Raw genomic sequence first — 22601 nt, forward strand, 5'->3', positions numbered from 1 at the left:
TTCAAACGAGAAAACTAACGGCCTTTTTATATAAAAAAAAATGCACGAAAAACAAATATGTAACAGATAAACAAAGGTCATTTCAAAATTACAGCACGAGGTTCTGAAAAAAAATGCTAACAACGTTTACATCATGACCCGTTATTGTTGTACGCAGCACACGCTTTTCTTACTCACAAACGTATGAAAGCGAACTGGAATATAGTTATAATATGCGTTATTATTTACGATACTGTGAAACTTGTTTCAACCGAACTTTTACGGGACTTAAGGCTTTGTTCGGTTTTGACCGATGTTCGGTTTTATCAGGTTCACAATGCATACAACTCGGTATGATAGTGCTTAATAACTTGTTTGGTTTGTATAGCTTTTCGGTTTATTCAGGATTTGGTTAAGTCAGGTTTCTCTGTATTTGCATTATTCAAATCAATTCTGTTTGCCTTATTGCTGAACTAAGAACATACGTGTATTGTACACTATTTTTTTTATTACATGTACATTGGCAATTATCAAATACACAACTTTAATAATATATTAAATTAAGTTTTTCAAAATGTTGCTATCTTTACACAGCACGAAATTCGCCATTAGTATATCATGCCTTGCACGAACGCCTTACCGTATATCCCGTTTAGGTACAGATAATTTAAAGGTAACATTATTGAACACGAGCACAGTCACTTCCCAAAAGGACAAAACAGTCTGCTACCAATGTTAATTTTTTTTTATCAAAGCTGCTCGATCCCCCCCTCCCCCAATTCCCCCACCCCGTATAAATATATGAAGAAACAAAGGATAGGAAGAAACGTTATGATTCTACATATTTCATAAAGATTTAAAAAAAAATCCATTGCTATGGTAAAGCTGCTACCTCCACCTTTGGTTTGCTGTAGTTTAACTTTCGTCCAGCCTTTACTGTATTATGAAAAGTGTAATTACTATTTTCCGGATGCTAACACTTTGAAAGGAGAATACTGTTTCATATTTATTTAATTAAAACATGCATGATATTTTTATGAACCTTTAACGTTATTTTATAAGTTTTTGAAAGATTTAAAAGATGTCCCCGGTGTTCATTGTCTGTGTTTTGTACATGTTGACAGTTTTTCGTGTTTGCAAAGCGGACGAAAATACAAATATACAAATTCCATTAATGAATAATGTTAAGGCGCCACTTTTTGCTGATTTAAATTGGTCATCCGTGACTCAACAACTCAAGAGAGTTATTCAACAGGAGGTGAAACGCAGCGTACAAGATAAAAGTAACGGTAAGAACACGTGGTAGGAATAGGTGTAGGCAAACAGAACAGGATAAAGGGTTAAGTCTGTGCAAACAAAACAGGATTATAGGTAATTCAGGGCAAACAGAACATGATTAAGGGTAAGTCTATGCAAACATAACATGATAAGGGGGAACACAGGGCAAACATAACAGGATTTAAGGTAAGTCAGGGCAAATAGAACAGGATTAAGGATAAGTCAGAGCAAACAGAACAGGATTAAGGGTAAGTCAGGGCAAACAGAACAGGATTAAGGGTAAGTCAGGGCAAACATAACAGGATTAAGGGTAAGTCAGGGCAAACAGAACAGGATTAAGGGTAAGTCAGGGCAAACAGAACAGAATTAAATAAGTTTGCTGCTAAGTTTCAAAATAAATAGCTTTACATAACAATAGTATATATTGATAGGGTACGTATTGATTGAGGAATCAAAAACGCAACAACAAAAATATAGGGGTCCATATGCCTGTTTTCGGAATTGGAGTTTTGACTGGAAATGTTCACTCTTGATTTTTCATAATATTTAGGTTTATTCATTGACCAGGTAAAATTCTCTAAAACTATTAGAAAATGAATAAAATTTCAGAAGACTTTTGCAAATGACTTATAATTATGCAATGTAAACGATTTATAAAAAGGAAAATTGGGGTACATTGGCAAAATCGAAAATCTGACAAAAATTTCAAAACATGACAAGCAATCATCCTTAATTGTACGTCGGAAAAACAGAACAGTATTTAGTTGACGTCAGGGCAGACATAACAGGACTAAGTCTTGTACTTTTATGACGTCTTATCTCGTGTTACGGTGTCAAATTTTAACACTAGACATTGTAGACACTAGAAACTGTTTATCTTCTTCAGAATATATAATCAAAGATTACAGAAAAAAGATGTTCAAGTGAAAAGGTTGAGTGCTTTGATTTGTATATTAATGCAATAATTATATATGTCCGAAGCCATGGCCGTAATGTACATTGTGTGTGTCATCAATGACGTAAAGAATAGCCAACGTGAATTAAGTAATATTGTTTCATGGTCATGGACAGGACATTTAATTTAACGCAGGTTTCAATGGAGTTTGATACGAGGAATATCTCGTTGTGCAAAAAATAGATTACAGGCAGTAGATAAATTTCACTTATCCAGATGTGAGCAGAATAATAGAAACTTACCGATAACCGGAAGTTGTTTACTGTTACTTGTAAAAGCTTGTTACTTTATTTTCTATGAATGTATAAATATTTGGTGGCATTTGTTACAGACTTTTATTGCTATTTGAACGGATATTTAAGACATAGCAAAACGCATTTTTTCCCATACACTATCGAAGTTCTGTTATAAATTTACTTATTAATTTGACAGATAGTGGGAATTGTGACCGAGAAATTGATGCATTGGAGAAAATCCTTGGACTTGGTGGTAAATTATACAAATACACTAAATCAGCTGACTAAAACGGTTGAAACCATATCTCCAGGTTTGTTAAATACTGATTTTATTTTAAGAATAGATTGTGATCTCGACTTTTTCATAATAAGGAGCTCCTAGGTATATGATTTGCTTTTTTTTATCCATATACACCATTGTTACCATAATCCGGTAGTTTCCGATAAAAAGCTTTACATTCAATATATATCACGATACTTTTCTATCAACCACGAGATTAATAATGTCAGTTTAACTTAATTAACAGTACATATTGTGACGATCCTTCATTAAAAAGAACGAGTCACGTAAACACTGATATTACTATATAAAAAAAAACTATCCTTTTGGCTAGACAAAAACCATCAATCTTTTTATTATTATTATATGTATTTAATATCTATGCAAGTTCAGGAAAAAAAAAATTACAATAGATACAATAGTGAACTAGGTCCTGCAATAGGTGTCGCCCAGGACGAAGGTCTGGACATTTGAAAATGCCATGCATTGGAAAACGAGGGATTATTGGATAGGAGCAGAAGTACAGAGCTATTACAATAATGTGATTAAATAACATTATTGTTATATCTCTGTAGGTGTATTTTCCGGTACTTTATTTGTACTTAAAATATTGGTACAAATATGATATCAACAATGACCACTGTATTCGTGTTTGAATATCAAAACTTTATGAGATTTGAAAAATACCATGTATCAAAATGCTGAAAATGAGGCTGTGTAACCAAAAGTCTGTAGTACTTAAATTTCAAGTACAAATCAGGTACTGTAAAATACAGGTAACTAAATTTTACAATAATTTTAAAGTAACAAAAAAGTACTGAATATTAAAGGTATATCCAGTACTACAGATTTTTGGTACAGATATAGTGCCTATGCAAAAGTAGTTGTGTACAGTATTATTTTATATCATACAGCTTTCGGTCCTTAGAAATCTGACTAGTCAATGTTCTTTATCATTCGGAGGATACATGTATGCGAAATTTGAAGGCAAACAAACAACAAAGCTAGTATATTGTTGGTACGGTGTAAGGCTTCAAACCGCATGTATCTATTTGAATCATGTTCATGTATACTTCTAGTATATATTTGTTTAGGGGCCAGCTGACGCCTCCAGGTACGATAATTTCTCGTTGCATTGAAGACCCGTTGGTGACCTTCTGCTGTTGTCTACTCTATGGTCGGGTTGTTGTCTCTTTGACACATTCCCCATTTCCATTCTCAATTTTGTACTATAGATGAGTAATTTTTATAACTGTTATTTGATGTTTTTCCCTAAAGGGAATTTGCTTCTCAGTTTCAAATAATTAACTTTTCAAAACATCAGTTGATATTGAAAGGGGAATCATAAAGATATCAAAAGAGAAAAAAATATATATATAGGCCAATGTGCTTGTTTTCGAGATATTAGCCATTGAAATGTTGGCGGGAAAAGATTCTCTCTTGACTTTTCATACTTTATCATTGACAAGTTCAAGTTCTCAAAAACTATTAAAACATAATTAAAATGTTATGAGACTGTTATAGATGGCCTATTATTTTACATTGTACAAGATTTATAAAAAGAAAATGGTGGTCAATGGGATTTTTTTTTAGGCATTCAAATTAAAAATAACACAGGATTCCGAAAAATCTGACGATAATCCCAAAACATGACAAGCGAACTTCCTTAATTGTTCATGTTAAAATTTATATCGATATCAGTCCTTAGAATCTGATTTGTCATGGTTCTTTATTCTTATAAACCAGGCTAGCTGTACAGACCCTGGTGCCTATTTAGCTATCTTTGAAACACTAGAAGAGGCAACGGTTATTACCTTATTCCTTCAAAAGAAGAAAACTGGTAGTTACAAACTTTTGTTAAAGCTTTATCAGGGGTTTTTGTTTGAACAATTTTGCAGTCTTCAAAATCATTCAATATCTTAGCTAAACTAAACGTTTGTCTGATTATAAGCTCAAAGATTTCTGAGTTTCTACTACTGGGCCAAATTAATCCAAACTTTTCCACAATCATCATTGGGGTATCTTGTTTAAAAAAATGTGTCCGATGACCTGGCCAACCAACCAAGATGGTCACCATGGCTAAAAATAGAACATAAGGGTAAAATGCAGTTTTTGGCTTATAACTCAAAAACCAAAGCATTTAGAGCAAATCTAACGGGGTTAAATCGTTCATCAGGTCAAGATCTATCTGCTCTGAAATTTTCAGATGAATCGAAAAACCCGTTGTTGGGTTGCTGCCCCTGAATTGGCAATTTTATGGAAATTTTACTGTTTTTGGTTATTATCTTGAATATTATTATAGATAAAGATAAACTGTAAACAGCAATAATGTTCAGCAAAGTAAGATTTACAAATAAGTCAGCATGACCGAAATGGTCAGTTGACCCCTTTAGGAGTTATTACCCTTTATAGTCAATGTTAACCATTTTTCTTAAATCTTAGTAATCTTTTACAAAAATCTTCTCTGAAACTACTGGGCCAAATTAATCCAAACTTGTCCACAATCACCATTTAGGTATCTAGTTTGAAAAATGTGTCCGATGATCCGGCCATTTAACCAAGATGGCCGCCACAGCTAAAAATAGAACGTAGGGGTAAAATGCAGTTTTTGGCTTATAACTCAAAAACCAAAGCATTTAGAGCAAATCTTATGAGGGTAAAATTGTTTATTAGGTCAAGATCTATCTGGCCTTAAATTTTCAGATGAATCGGCCAACCCGTTGTTGGGTTGCTGCCCCTAAATTTGTAATTTTAAGTAAATTTTTGCTGTTTTTGGTTATTATCTTGAATACTATAATAGATAGAGATAACCTGTAAGAAGCAATAATGTTCAGCAAAGTAAGATTTACAAATAAGTCAACACGACTGAAATAGTCAATTGACCCCCTAAGGAGTTAATGTCCTTTATAGTCAATTTTTAACAATTTTCATTGGGCCAAGTTCATTATAGATAGAGATAATTGTAAGCAGCAAGAATGTTCAGTAAAGTAAGATGTACAAACACATCACCATCACCAAAACATCACAATTTTGTCATGAATCCATCTGTTTCTTTTGTTTAATATTCACATATACCAAGGTGAGCGACACAGGCTCTTTAGAGCCTCTAGTTTATATGTATCAATGACTTATCACTAAAACCATACTACTTCATTATTTAATTCATATATTCAAATCGAACTTCCCAAAACTTCCAACTTTTTTTCTAAATGATGCAACATTACGAGGTCCTTTAGTCAGTATTGTATAGTTGCCCCAGAACTCCTCAGACTCCGTTCATTAGTGGGTTTTTTTTAAGCATTTCATGTATCTTTCTACCTTTTCATCCACATCATTAAAACAGATGTTCTTTTGTTTAATGTTTGGTGGTGTCAAACATGTAAAGCTTACTAAATCTGTCTGCATCATTCTTACAGCCAAATGTAAAACAACATAAATGCTTGATCACTGTTTTATTTACTGCTATGTTAAAACGCACTAATGACTTTCATTCAATACATGTGTAAGAGTTGTTTCCCATATACCAGGTCTATAGCTAAACCAGAGTATATGTGAGATATATAGTAAAAAATAAAGAATATACCAAGAGTACAACCAAAACCAAACTAAAAACAATAAAAGTCCAACAAAAAAACGACGAAAACAACCAATGTAATGACACCGAACACAGAAAGAAAAAGAAAAAAAAAATAGCAACACGAACCGCATCAAAAATTTGGGTTAAACTCCTGAAGGGTAAACAGGTCCTGATTTCCTGGAAATGTAAACGAGGGGATACTGTAACAGCACTTTCCAAATTCCAATGTCCGAAGCGCTTTTGGTTGAAACTAGTTACAAGAATACAAAAAGAATACAAAAATAATGGTAAACATTCCGATAGTGGAACATTTTAAGCTACTCAAACATACTAAGGATGCTCAGATCCCTAATCGGGAGTGATATGTTAAAATCTTACAGTAAAAATAAACAGGAATAACTAAAAACCGCCCCCCCAAAAAAAAAAACAACAAAAAACAACAACAAACAAACCAACAACAAAAAATAACAAAATCAGAGCAATTCAAACAATTTTGAACTTAGAATTGCTTTGTTAGCGTTCCATAGCTCTCCAAATCACAAACAAGCGGGGGGAAAAAACAGTTGTTTGGTTGTTTTTATAATGGCGATATAAAGATGTTATTCGCCCTTTTCAGTAGGGCTTTATGAAAAATAAGCAAGCATCAACGGTAATTTTATTGAACAATCAAATTAGGATTCGGCAATTTTAAAAGTTGATTTCTGCAACATTTCACTAGTTTGTGCAAGTTTTAATTACTAGTAATCGTTGGAAGACGGGTTTGGCCAATAAAACCACAGAGAGTGGTTGTACTGCACAGAGCTACGCTCGTATTCGCTAATGAATATTGTTTAATGACTGTCTAAACAATCCCCTGAAGGTTTTTTCCCCAGTAATATGGAAATCCAATAAAACATCGACCATTGTACAATAATGAAGCTACCCAACAATAGGTATTTTCTCAACCTGAACTTTCAACGAGTCTGCAAGATCATTTAACTCAAACGGTCGGACGATGATACGAGCTTTAGCTTTATGACTGGTCCCCATTATTCCAATGACCTCGAATTGGCTGTCCTTTATAGATATTGTTTTAGTATGTTGGTAATATTCTCCGCGTCGGAAATTTAAACCAGAGCCGCTTGTTCCAGTCTCCATTTGCTGGAACCAGTCTTTATGTTGTGTTACTCCTTTATCTGTTATCCCAACGCCTAGTTCGTTGCTGTGTAAATCAAAACTGTATGGACAACTCCACATGACGACTGCTCTCTTACCAGTAGACGATATCAACCAGGATACGTAGGAATTTGTTCCGAACGTATACGACTATGTCCAGACAATGATAGAACATTCCAGATCATTGAGGATAGTAATCAGACTTTTTTGCTTTTAAAATCTTATCGCTGACGGATCTCAAAGGATAGTTATAATCGGCACTGTGAATACGTCGCGTTATAGTGAAGTTTTACAATTTCCAATTTGAATACTGTATAAAACTTTAATATTGATAGACTTGCTATATATGGGCTCTGTGTAGAAGCTGATGATGGACTAATCATTATATAGTACTGTGAATAAATAAAGGATTGGCCTTTGAAGTTAAACATTTATCAGAGACAGAATCGTGTTAAGTCTTTTATTGCTTGAAACAGAACGCATAGATATATAAATGTCATAGATGATAGTATGTGTTATCTTGGAATAACCAAAGGTTGATATAATAATAATGCATTGTTAAATTTTAACACCACTGACAACATCAAGAAAAAAGACTTTCCTTTAATAATTTCGTACTTCCACTGCACAGATCAACACTGGGGTAGCTGATCGTTGTCAAATATATTTGTCGTATGGTTTTGGTCAAGGCAGGTGGAGGCAGGGGTGAGGAGAATTAGGAAAGATTCTCAAGTTATGTAAAGGACGTACAAAAACAATCCAATAAGGATTGAAGTGACTCTTGATATATACCTCTCTCTCCCGGAGTAAAGATGATAACAAGAAATGTCTGTGCACAATCATACAATCAATCTTTGATATATTTTATAGGATAATTTGCAAACGATAAGATGTAGATAGTAGTACACAAGACACAACATAGAAAACTAAACACACCACAACACGGGGTTGACCTCAGGTGCATAGGGAGGGGAAGCAGATCCATCTCTACATGTGGTACATATAGTGTTGCTCAGGGTATTACAAACCCAGTGTACAATCTAATTCGGTAAGTTAAATTCATGAAAAGGGAAGGGGATTGCAGACACGACATAAGGAACATATTCGATATCATCTGTGAAATGGTTAGTCCATAAAGGTCAACCAACTATTGCATTCTATTGGTGGCGTCCGTAAAATTTACGTACAAACAACTTCCTTTTTCATTACGAATGTGACCTACTGAATTAGACTATTTACCGGGTTTATATTAACATGAGCGACACGACGGGTGCAACATGTAGAGCAGGATTTGTTTAACCTTCCGGAGCACATTAGAACACCCAAGCCTGGTTAGGGTGGGGTTCGTGTTGTTTATTCTTTAGTTTTCTATGTTGTGTCTTGTATACTATTATTTCTGTGTTTGTAATTTTTTTTAAGCCATGGCGTTGTCAGTTTCGATCTATGAGTTTGACTGTCCCTCTGGTATCTGTCACCCCTCTTTCAGATAGTTTGGTATATTTTGTGACGCCTAATCCCACTTTTCTTTCAAGACATATTTTTACGCGTACCATGTAAATGCGAAATAAGACGGTTTTTGATTCATGCCTAGAACAACGTCATAGAGCTTAAATGTCACAAACAAGATGCCTGATTTAATGCGCATCAACAATAATATATTGTGTTGTCAAAGCTGACTATAAGGTATTTTTTTTGTTGTTGAATGGCGTATAGTTGCAAATAATTGTTTACATCAACATACTAGTAACTGTATGCTATATTTGCTTTTAAACATTCTTATAATTTAATTTTGGATGTAACGCGTCTTCTGATTGGCTTACGTTGTTTTGTTTATCAGCTCATAGACATAATTTTGTCAAGTGACCATGAAGTCGTCAACGTTTGTTCATGATTTACTCCAGTTTAAAATGGAAGAATAATTGAATTAAAAGAAATGACTGCAATTTTCTTTTACTGTCTATTTGAATTAAAATAAAAAATGTGGTGCACACTTTACCAGCTACGAAGGTTACTCGATGTATACCTCATTTTGTATGTTATTTGTTCATAGACAGAAAAAATAATGCAGTTATTCCTTAAGTAAATCTGACCGTTTCTTTTCCCGCTTGAATTGATTTACATTTTGTCAGGTCGGGTCGGAGTTTAAAAAAACAGTTATACAAAAACAGAACTCCAACGGAAACCCATAAAGGGGCAAGTCCACAAACAATGGCAAAATCATACAACTAACTTTATCAACCAACTGTAAAAATGGATAACAAATGTCATTTTCCTGATTCGGTACAGGAATCGTCCGTAGAAAGCTGAATCTAAGTCAATAAATAGGGACAGCTCAAACTTGTATGATGTTTGTATACAGTCTATAGAAAAGTGACAAAATTGGATGAGCATCACAAACATACATGACAATGATTAGAATCCATTCCCAAAAACTGTAACTACATACATCATAATTAATCATGTTTTCAAGTTGCCGTTAAATGTCCCACCTTTTCTTACAACTGACACTCAAATGTTAAACTTGATCTTGCAATACTGTTTTCACGTGAAACTAGGAGGACAAAACATTTTCGACTTAAGTATGTGTAAGTTTTGAAGTATACTATGATTGTTAAGCTTTATAGATTGATTTCCGACTTGAAAACTTATTTTTTTTTTCTTTTTAACTATCGAAAATTCAGAAATTATTGCAAAAAATTACCAATAGAACTTGACCTGATTAACAATTTTACCCCATGTCAGATTTGCTCTTAATGCTTTAGTTTCAGAGATAGAAGCACAAATCTACATTTTACCCCTATGTTGTATTTTTAGTCATGGCGGCCATAATTTTTGGTGAGCGGGTCACCGGACACATTTTTAATCTAATTAAATCTAATCAATTACACTTCAGACAGGACGACACAAACATTTTTGTTTGTCTACAGAATACAATTACAATTGTAGGACCATGACAAATGTATTTCAAAGTACTATTAACAAAATAGAATGGGTTTTGTTTACTGCTCGCGGTTTAACCACAAATAAGACTGTTGAAAACATTCACAGTGCTCTACTGAACTTGTGAAAATGAAATCATTTGTAGACGAAACACGCGTCTGGCATACAGAAGTTATCCACAAGGAATATATAAACAAATTTACGATCATAGTTCTTACAACATGGCTACTGAAAAGACATTCAGGGTATCAAGTGTAGAATATGACAAACCAACTAAATCAAATAATATTGATTGGGCAAATTGCATCCTATGCCAAGAAATTATAGATGAAAAACTGATATGCCCATTTGGTTCTAAACGTCTCAATGTTGGGGCTGGTTATCAATCTTTAGCTGACAATATTAAGAAGTTTCATGCATTGCGATTAATGCCACATTAATGCCTTCATGTGTGCATTGAAAACTTAGATGAGGGATCTGGAATAGCACAGTCTTTCATTGACCACAAGGCATGTTGGCATAAATCATGCAACTTAAAACTGAACAGGACAAAGTTAAATAGAGCAGAAAAACGAACATCACGTGAGAGTATAGATGAAGCCACCACATCTCAAAAAAAATACTAGACATAGCTTTTCCGTTCAGTCCACCAGTAACCCGTCTGTGTGCTTTTTCTGTAATGAAAATGGCCAAGAAGCCCTTCACGAGTCCTCAACATTTGGACAAGATACACGTGTGAGAGAATGTGCAGTAAAATTAAATGACACATTGTTGCTTGCAAAGTTAAGTGCTGGTGATCTAATTGCACAGGAGGCAAAGTACCACTCTAAATGTTTAGTTTCCCTATATAATCGTGCATCTCGAATTAAAATGAAAAATGATAATGTCGAATCTAAGAAAGAAAGGCAAAGTCATGGCATTGCATTTTCAGAACTCTTATATAAATGAAACAAGGTCATGCGATGAGACCATAAGTGTTTACAAATTGTCAGATCTATGTAAACTGTATACGGAAAGAATAACATGTCTAGGTGCAGATGTTTCATCTAGAGTTAATAGTTCACGACTAAAAGACAGAATTGTATCTAATTTCCCAGACTTAGATGCTTACAAACAAGGCCGTGAAAACATTCTTGCTTTCAAAGATGACCTTGGTCCTGCATTGAAGAGAGTCTGCTTAGAAGACTTTGATAATGAGTTTGTCAACATATCAAAAGCAGCTACGTTTGTTCGTAAAGATATTTTCGCATCAAATTCAGAATTCAAAGGAACCTTCCCAAAGGGATGTCAGGAAGCTTCTGTACCCCAGTCATTGCTTTCTTTAATCAGTATGATTCAGTTTGGACCCAACATTCAAGACTGTTCCTATTCTCAGTCGACATTAACAATAGCACAGCTTCTGATGTATAGTTGTACAAAGAAACAATCCAACCGTCACATGAAAGATCATGAACCTCCAGTTTGTGCTTATTTGGGAGTCATGATCCACTGTAAGACTAGAAAACGTGATCTAGTAGATACTTTCTTCAAACTTGGACTGTCTGTCTCCTACGATCGAGTGTTAGAAATTTCTACTTCAATGGCCAATGATGCTTGTCGTCGTTATGTTCAAGAAGGTATTGTTTGCCCTACCAATCTATTGCAAAATGTATTCACTTCATCTGCTGTAGACAACATTGATCACAATCCAAGCAGTATATCGTCAAAAGATTCATTCCATGGTACAGGTATATCTTTATTCCAACATATTTCAGAGGATGCTCAAGGCGTTGTTCAAGCATTGGACCAATCTGAAACTATGTTGAAATGTCAGTCAAAGAGAGTTTCTCTTTTACCAGAGAGTTATTCAAATCTTCCACCAGCTGTACTAAGATTCAACGAACCAGATATTCCATTAGTTGAAGGAGAACTTTCAATTGATATGTTCTCATTCCCAGCTGCATCAAAAGGGGAATTCAAATGGCTGAAACATGTTGCAGAAAATTCAAGTGTTAGGGCTACAGTGGGTACAAATATTTCATGGTCCGCCTATCATGCTGCAGTCCTGCCAGATGGGAATAAATTACCAGCAGTGTCTGCCCTTTTACCTCTGTTTCATGAGCAAGCAAAATCTGTTGCAATGATACGACACTCATTGAACATTATTCGTAGCGCTGTTAGAAAGCTAAATCCAGGCCAAACTCCAGTTGTTGCTTTTGACCAACCCCTTTTCACTGTAGCAAAACTAATACAGTGGAACTGGCCTCAGATATATGGTGAGGATCACTTTGTTATGATGTTCGGTGGCCTACACATAGAAATGGCTGCGTTCAAAGCACTTGGAAGTTGGCTTGAAGATAGTGGATGGACTAGTGTGTTAGTAAATGCACAGGTTACATCACCAGGTACAGCTGATTCATTCCTAAAGGCATCTCATGTTACAAAAACACGTAGAGCACACCAAGTTACAGCATACACACTTTACCGTCTATTGTCAAATGCTTACTGTCAATACAAAGATGTTTTGAGGGATGATGAGGTTACCTTAGAATTTGAAGACTGGTGTTTGGAACGATCTAAAGAATCTCCTCATTTTAAATTTTGGTATACAACTCTCGGATTTGAATTGACAGTATTAATATTTATAAGGTCTATACGTGAGGCTAACTTTTCATTTATTTTGAAGCTCTCTCAAAGATCATTCCTTGGTTTTTTGCCTTGGATCACACCAACTGTTCATGATGGCTACCAATTCATCTGCGTGATATGGTTCAGTTACCAAAAACGAACCCAGAAACCCACAGAGCATTCCTTGAGGGCAACTTTGTTGTCAACAAGACCGAGAAGAAATTTTCCTGTATGGCTATTGATCAAGCCCACGAACAACATAATGCTTGTGGTAAAGCAGATGGTAGTGCTGTTGGGTTGACGGAAAATCCAGGGGCGCTTCGTAGATGGATGGTTGCAGGGCCTGAAATGGCTAGGTTGGTAAATGAATTTGAAAATGTCACTGAATGCTTTGTGAACACTAACGCATCTAATAAACTTCATCATGAACAAACATTATCCTTTCAAGAATCTTTCCGAAATGACATTGTGTCTTTGTATGATGTAATTGATGATCTTGGAAATCCGTTTTTAGAGACAAGTAAGGATTTGCTTGTATTAGATTCGAAGAACATTGTTGACATATCAGTTGTTAAAACTGTTAACACAATAGAATCATTGGGACAAGAACAGTTTGAAAAGTATACGAAAGAACGCCTTGTTGATCGAACAACGTCTGTCTTTGATACCATCAAGAGGAATAAGTTACCACTTTTTCAAACACCACCTCCTGCAAAGAAAACGTCTACGACAGATCACAAGCTAATGGCTTTGAAAAGTAATTGTACTTTATTTTCAAGATTGTATATTGCTTGTCAATCAAGAGATGGAAACCTTGACGATTTCTTCAGACATGAGAATCATGCTTTCCCTCCATCGCTTAGTCAAAATGGTACTATACGTCTAGGAACAAAAGCTGACCTTCTTTCAAAATGTCTGGAGAGCTTAACCCCTCCAACAGATGTTAAACCTGTAGTGTCGTCTGTTATTCTTGATGGATCTGCAGTTGTTAATATGCTTACGCCTGTCAATATCAAATCATTTAATGAATACGCTTTAAAAGTGTTTATACCGTATATTCAGAATGTTGGAAAAGATGTACAAAGAATTGACATTGTATTTGACACATACATTGACAATAGCTTAAAGGCATCTACTCGAGGAAAACGTGGGAAAGGTATTCGAAGACGAGTTCAAGATGAAACAAATGTACCAGGAAATTGGCAGGAATTCTTGCGCCTAGATCATGTAGATGAAAATAAAATTGAGTTGTTTCATTTTCTCGCTGATAAAATAACCAGTGCTGGTATCGACAATGAGATCGTAGTAACTGACAAGATCAACGCCCTTGGAAATACTGCAGAACACAGCTATGAATTGTTAAGCCCATGTTCACACGAGGAAGCTGATACTAGAATGTTGTTGCATGCCTTAGATGCTTCCCTGAAAGGCCACAACAGAATACTGATCAGAACAGTTGACACAGATGTTGTTGTCTTGTCTGTCTCTTGTTTCAACAGACTACAAATTGAACAGCTGTGGATAGGTTTTGGCACTGGAAAGAACTTCCGATATATTTCAGTTCATGGATTGTGCCTTGCTCTAGGACCATTGAAATCGAAAGTCTTTCCACTGTTCCATGCTTTTACCGGTTGTGACACAGTCTCAGCTTTTTCTGGGAAAGGTAAGAAATCAGCCTGGGACACATGGTCCGTATATGAGGAGTTGTCAGATGCATTTCTGCAGATTATTGAGAATCCAAATGAAGTGGAAATTTTAAAAGTGTTGAAAGTAATAGAACGGTATGTTGTTCTTTTGTATGATCGGTCTACTACAGCTCAAACGGTGAATGAGTTAAGAAAACAGTTATTCACACAAAAGACAAGAACAATTGACAATATTCCTCCAACAAGAGATGCACTTCTTCAACATACGAAACGTGCAGTTTACCAAGGTAGTGTTATTTGGGGAAATTGTTTAGTTGCAAATCCAGGTATGCCATCACAAGATTTATTTGGTTGGCAAAAACTTGATGGTACTTGGGTACCATTCTGGTCTGTGCTTGCTGAAGCTTCAATGTCATGACAAGAGCTCATCCACTGTGGCTGTAAGAAAGGATGTCGAGGAGCATGTAAATGCTTGAAAGCAGCACTAAAATGCACAGCATTATGCAAATGCTCACCGGACTGTGAAAGAGAAACCGATTGAGACTGAGCTTTATTTTGATTTCCCTGCATTTGGATCCATTATTTTTCAATCATTTTATACCATATTCAAAAACAAACGTCAAATTTTTACATGTTAAACGGCTCGATTTTGAATATTGCCGCCATTTTGAAAATATAATCTTTGTACCCAGGTAAAAGTGATACATTGTAAGCCTTTGTCGATATCAAATGATCAGTTTCACTGCTTTGGTAACTTTCTGCTATCACACAATGATGGTGTATACATTCGAATACGGTAAAACTTAGACATTTTGACGCGCCATTTTGAATTTGGACGCCATTTTGATGATTTCTGTACCATAAGGTTTAACAACAAAATAAATAACATATCTGAATTGTATTTCCTTAAGTTTCTGACATCTTTGGAACTCATTAGAAATGGAAGACTTCATCAAGTGAATGATGTTATACTTATGTCGGCCATCTTGAATTTGGCGGCCATTTTGGATTTTTTTTTCGTGGCTCCATATCTGAATTTTGTCTATACCCTTTAATCTTTCATTTTGCCAAGTTTCATGCTTTTACCATAAAGTGATCAATTATTCTGATATACGCTGGACTATATGGCTATAGATTATGAGATGCATGTATAGCTAGAAAAATATGTAGAAGTTTAACTATACATAAGAATTTTGCAAGCTAAAAGAAAAGAAGGGTTAAGATTGGGATCAGTTTTAACTTATAATTTATGATCATTGTTGCATTAAGGGACTTAATCTGAAAATGAAAAAAAACAACATAATAGAACGTATTAGAAATGCATAGAAAGCTGTCAATCTTCAAAATTTTCACAATGGAAAATCTATTTCACACTTAAACATTGTCTCATTTTTTAATCTGGTATTATAATTTGTTATGTTTAAACATGAAACAGTTGATGTGATATGTATATGAATGAAACAGAAACTCAGCATAAAGAATATCAAAAATTGATTGGTTTTAGCTTTACTCTCAAGTCTGCATTAAAAAGTCAACATTCAGTCTTTAACAATATAAAAATAGATAGATGGCGTAACAATATATATAAAAAGAAGATGTGGTATGATTCCCAATGAGACAATTCTTCACAAGATACCAACATGACATAGAAATTAACAACAATAGGTCACTGCACAGCCTTCAACAATGAGCAAAGCCCATACAGCATGGTCGGCCATAAAAGGCCCCGAAATGACAATGTTAAACATGTCAAAGAGAAAGCTAACGGCCTAATTAGTAAAAATTACAAAAAAGAAAAGAAAAAAAATATGTAACACATAAACAAACGACAACCACTGAACTACTCCTGACTTGGGACAGGCACATACATACATAATGTGGTGGGGTTAAACATGTAAGCGGGATCCCCCCTAACCTAGGACAGTTAGTGGTATACCAGTACAACATAAGAACAAAATATAAAAATCAGTTGAAAAAGGCCCAACTTACCAGATGGACAAAAATACTAGTGGACATGGTCGGGTACTTGTACATCCCAACAACAAAGGACAATATGTCAAGTACAGGCAACTCTTGCAATCAACATTATAAGATGAACACATTCAGTATTCAGTCATCAAAGTTGTAAGCTGAGTACGTTTAATACATTTGTAACAGAAATGGCCACAAAAACATGCCAGTACAGCATATCAAATCAACCACCCTACTTTATTATCTGTGTGTATCCTCAAAGTCAAGAGTATCATGGAACTTACTGAGTTTTGTTTGTTGCTGTATAGAGTAGAATAATTAGTTCCCTTCCAAGGAAATTGAAGGGGACTTAGGTTTGCACTCAGCCTGTCTGTCTGTCTGTCCTTCCGTCAGTCAGGCAAATCAGTTTTCTACACTTTTTTCTTCATGCTTGAAAATATTGATTGAATATTTGGTATATAATTTAATCATGGCAAGTTAAAGTTTGATATATATTCCAGTCTGATGATTGTGAACAGAGTTATAGTCCTTGGACTTATAAAATTAAATAATCATTTTTCCACATTTATCTTCGCCATGCTGGAGTATATGAACTTTAAATGTGATATATAGTTCACACCATGACAAGTTATAGGTTAAGTCTGAATTTTGTTTCAGAACAATGAATTCTTAACTAGTATACGTAGGGAACAATGTATTTGCATAGTTGCCATGCAGTACTCTCAGAAATGTTTGATTTTATATTTGAAATTCCCTATATTCAGGGCAGCCGCTCATAGATTACAGGTACATGTATAAGATATATGTGTTTTGTGTTTGTTGGTTTGTTCATTAATAAGGTCCATAGATTTATCGTTTGCATGTTTTACACTTTCTCATGTCAAGGCCTTTTATACATATGTAACTGGCAATGCAGTATGATGACACACAGCTGCGAATGTCTGTTGTAAATCTCTTCGACTATCTTGGGCCAAAAATAAAATATTGTTTGTTTCCCCTCCCACCACCGACCCGGTAGAATCGCCGCGACTCGAAAAATTTTATTGGCCATTCTTGCCAAAACAATTTTTGTTGCTATGTTGGTTTTTGGTGATATCTTTCCGATGCTGTAGTAAACGTGTGTTGGTTTTTTGTAATACCTTTCCGATGCTGTAATCAACAAGCGTTTTAAATCAAGACATTTTTGCATTGAAGCGTCTAGTATATGATTCGGAATCAAGGAAAACAAACTACCTTGCTACACGATTTGTGTTGTGTGCAAGGGTGATATTTGAAAATAAAAAAATCTGAAGCCTCTTTCAACCCACTGAGTGCACCTTGATTGGCTTTGTCTTTTACCTCTGTTCCTGTTTAAAGGATAAAATCTTTAAGTAAAATGGTCTGAATCGTGCTTTGAAATCAATATATTTTGTCTTCGACTTCGAACAGGTTGGGCACAAGTAAGAAAATGTTGGATACGTGAATTCCCTGCTTTCACCTCTTGTGTAAACAAGACCAGTTTAAATGTGTTTTTATTTTTTCAATTTATGGCATGAAATTTACAAAAGGGTACGTTTTACGTTATAACTGCATCAGTTGAATTTGTAAATACTTAAGGTATTCTAGGAACAACAAAACATACAAGTGAGGCCATGTTTTTTCTAGAACTAGAAAAAACATGCAAATATTTTGTTTAGGAATTAATTGACCAAGCTGCATGATTCAGGTGCAACTGAACATAACTGAATTATGTTCACTGCTATTGAAAATTTTTATTCATTAAATTTTAATTCCCAAGTCATTAATTTAAGTCACTAACACATCTTTTTGTCATCTCATAATTGATGATCAAGGTATGAATTGGTAAACAGGAATTGTTTTTTTTTGTGAGTTATGCATCAAATTAGACTTGAAATAAGCTTGATTTTTAACTAATTAAACACTTGCTTTCATTACACCTATTGTTATCATCACCTTCCTTAAACCATATTCTTATGAATGTGAGTTTAAAGAAATACCAGTGTATCATACACGCAAGTGAAGGCAACAGTAGTATACCGCTGTTAAAAAAAGTCATAAATTGATTGAGAAAAAAAGTCCAGGTTACAAAATTAAAAAACTAGGGGAAAACGTTAACTATGAGGGAAAAACAACGAAAAAATATTATACTGAAGTTCAACAAAAATAACAAAAAACCAACACTGCGATGCACCATAAAATGTTCATATTTTTTTTTCAATTGACTCCACTGAAATAATGTACCATTGCATTGACGTATAAGGTGTCAGAACTAGGTTTGACCTACATACATGTATAAACTAATTTTATCTAACAATGGTTGAGTCACTGATTGCTAAATGATCTAGGTGGTGCAACTACTGCATCGCAGACCTTTCAACACTGACCATAACGTTGTGAAGTTTAATCCCTCACGTGACATCTGCACTCGTCCCTGATTTTAATTGACTAGGATTATCAGTTTCCCAACCGAATGTCAATGGTTGACAGCCACAAAATAAAAAAAAATATTGCTGAAAGTGACTTGAATAACCATCAATCAACCAAACACATTATGTAGAGACTTTTTTTAAACAACGACCCGAAAAAGCGTAACATTGAGTACAATTGTGTTCACATTTTGTAGATATCAAAATAATATACAATTTATTAATGTCTTTCAAGTTTGAACACGTACAGGTAAAAATTCACTGATGTGAAATATATCTGAAGAAATACAAATGTAAAACAAAAGATGAAAGATGTCGCACGCCAAACCCATTTTGCATATATTTTAAAAATTGAACAAACCTACACAACATATGTCACTAATAATTGTTTCACACCTACAGCATTCTTCGATTACATCTTTACAGGTAAAAATTCACTGATGTGAAATATATCTGAAAAAAAATGCAAATGTAAAACAAAAGATGAAAGATGTCGCACGCCAAACCCATTTTGCATATATTTTAAAAATTGAACAAATCTACACAACATATGTCACTAATAATTGTTTCACACCTACAGCATTCTTCGATTACATCTTTAACTGTATGTATGGAACGCCATAACGGTCTTATAGTGTAAATATTTAATGTGCTGCGTAGCTTTGATTTTGTCCTGTCATTTCATCTTGATGTTATGTACAGATGCCTTTATTTCTGACAGTTCATTTTTGTGTTATGTCAAATTAATTAATGGTTTGGTCAATCAATGTGATATGTCATTTTCAAACTTTGTTGTGTGCTATAGGCAATACATTAAACATTAACTACTATATGATTTGTGAATACCTCCAAATTTTATGATTAACCACTTTTGCTTTCTTTCATATGTTGTGTGTATTCTACCTCCAATTCAGTTGATAATTGCATCTTGCCTCAAATGTGATTGTTGTGCTAAATTTTCTAAACGTTTTATTCTGATACATCTTTCTTAAATGAAATCTTCATAATATTATAGTCTAACGACTTTAGTTTATACATATGTATCTCCAGTGAAAAACATAATACATAATGGTATAGTTCATATGCGTTTGAACAATTGGTAATCTCTGTTAGCATTTATTACGTTATGTGCAAATGCCTTTTTAATGTTTTACATGTGTATGTCCAAACACCCAATAGATTAGTTTCAAACACTTATAACCTTTTATATACAAAATGTTAAATTATGCATGAAAGATACTAATTTGGAATACTGTTTGTCAGGTGATATCGAAGATCTTCCTTCTGTTGATTTGTCATGTTATGATCAAACATTTTTTGAATATTGAAAATGAAGATTAGATATAGGAAGATGTGGTGTGAGTGCCAATGAGACAACTCTCCATACAAATAACAATTTACAAAGTAAACCATTATAGGTTAAAGTACGGCCTTCAACACGGAGCCTTGGCTCACACCGAACAACAAGCTATAAAGGGCCCCAAAATTACTAGTGTAAAACCATTCAAACGGGAAGATCTTTTTCCATAATTTACAGCATAAATAAATGCAAGGAGGAAAAGACTTTCACGCTGAAATTTACAAATAATATTCTACATTTACTATGTTGTTTCTTGTATACTATTTGTCTGTTTGTCTTTTCAACTTTTAGCCATAGCATTGTCAGTTTATTTTCCATTTAATGATTTTGATTGTTCCTCTGGTATCTGTTGCCTCTCTTTTTGACGTCAACAATGATCATATATTTAATTAATTAGCTAATTTGATAATTTGTTTTTGGTTTGTAAAAATGCATGTATAATATAACATTGACCCTCTGCTGTTGTTTTTTATTTGGTCGGGTTGTTGTCTCTTTGACACATTCCCCATTTCCATTCTCAATTTTATAGTGCATTACAATTATTAAAGTTGATTAAACATTCACAAGCATAATCAATGTCTGAATATAAATGGATACCTTTTTTCTTCGTGTATGCAACAGATTAAAACAGAAAATCTAACTACTGTACAATACTAGTTCGTCAATGCAAGAAACTTGCTTTTTGAAAATATTAGTAAAGCTGAAAATTTGGAAATGCGACCTATCAAGGGCATTGCAACTTTTTAAGTTGATTAAACTTTAAAAACTTTAACCAATGTCTGAATACAAAATTAGTCTAGCCAAGGGAATCAAAGTGCTATTGCATCATTCATGTATAGGCAATGAACTCAGAGCGGTCTTGCATCATTTTTCCTGTAGCTCAACTAGACCAGTGCATTTAAAACGCAATGCAAAAACAATCTTTAAAGAACATGTTAGCGAAAGAGTAGGCAATTGATAGCATTTGCTTGGTTTGTATCAACAACCTTACACTTGCAGATTTTTACTATTTCGTTGGTTTCTAAAATATCAAAATAAATTGCGAATTCGAGTTTTTTCTTTAAAAAGCCAATACCAAAGTGATTTTGACGCGTTTTCCTTTTCACTATGACAACTGAGTTCAAATTGATCTTTCATACTCTGAACAACTGTGTTTACCAAACATCCCGTGTTTATAGAAGCTTCATCATCAATGAATGTAGGAGATTTAGAACTATTTCATCGTTTTGTTTAAGGGAGTATTCGTTAATGTTGATCAGTTTTTAGTTTTTAGTTTTCAAGTTGTGTTTAGTAGGCTGTTGTTAAGTCATTCCGTCGTTTTTCATTTTTTCGCCATTGTGTAGAACGCCACATGCGGGGTGATATTTTGATTTCGCCATTGTGAGATAACTTGTACAATAATAGCGAAAATAACAAACGAACTTCTTTTTCGCGTCGAATCATGGCGAATCACACTTGACGTCACAGGATGCATTACGTCATTTGAAAAGACGGAACTTAACATATTTTCAGGGGTTAGTGGGGCAAGAGAACATGCTTTTCGGACAATACAGTCGTCAATCGTCATAGCAATATCAAACTAGGGAACATGGGAATAAGAAGTTGCTAATCAGAAGTCAAAAAGGGGGAGTAGCGGTAGTCTTGGAAGTGCAGTAGGAGTCAGAATGGGAGGGGGTTGAAAAGTAGGATAATCTGGGAAAATGGCTATTTCACTGATTTTCATTTTTAAGAAAATAATGATATATGCACAGCAAAAAAATGATGATACCTGTGTGAAATATCTGTTGAGATATTGTCTGGTTTAAAAAAAAAACACACATCGATTGTATAAATGGACCCTTCAAGTTCATGAAAATGGTAGATGATACAGAAACAGCAGAAACACACTTCATGTTTTATGTTATCTTGTTAACATCAATTTGTGTAAATGTCAATAGAACATAAATGCTACATATGAATTCAACAAAAGCAAAGTACATGAATTAAAATGGACTATGGTGCTACAGTTATATTCTATATAATGATATATTTGGGAATTTCTGAGAAAAAATGACACTCAAATTTGTTTTATTGTCGAATGGAAATGTTTGCCATTCACAAGTAAGTTAGTTCTTATTCATTTTCCATGTTGATCCTTTAATAATTGACTTTCATTTTTTTGTGGATAATATTCTTTCATTGCACAAACATT

At 34.3% G+C, this 22601-nt stretch overlaps 1 protein-coding gene across 2 annotated transcripts in view; it reads left to right on the forward strand.

Annotated features, from left to right (window-relative positions):
* Positions 1 to 1058: 1058 nt before the first annotated feature.
* LOC139503306 (tumor necrosis factor-inducible gene 6 protein-like) overlaps positions 1059 to 22601 on the forward strand; it is a 34473-nt gene continuing 12930 nt past the window's right edge. For both annotated transcript variants that reach the window (XM_071293066.1, XM_071293067.1), the window contains exons 1-2: positions 1059 to 1268; positions 2645 to 2759. In XM_071293066.1, coding sequence (XP_071149167.1) covers positions 2672 to 2759 — 88 coding nt within the window. In that variant the 5' untranslated portion in view covers positions 1059 to 1268; positions 2645 to 2671. The remainder of the gene's footprint in view (positions 1269 to 2644; positions 2760 to 22601) is intronic.

This window comes from Mytilus edulis, chromosome 14 (genome assembly GCF_963676685.1).
Source record: "Mytilus edulis chromosome 14, xbMytEdul2.2, whole genome shotgun sequence".
Taxonomy (NCBI): Eukaryota; Metazoa; Mollusca; class Bivalvia; order Mytilida; family Mytilidae; genus Mytilus; species Mytilus edulis.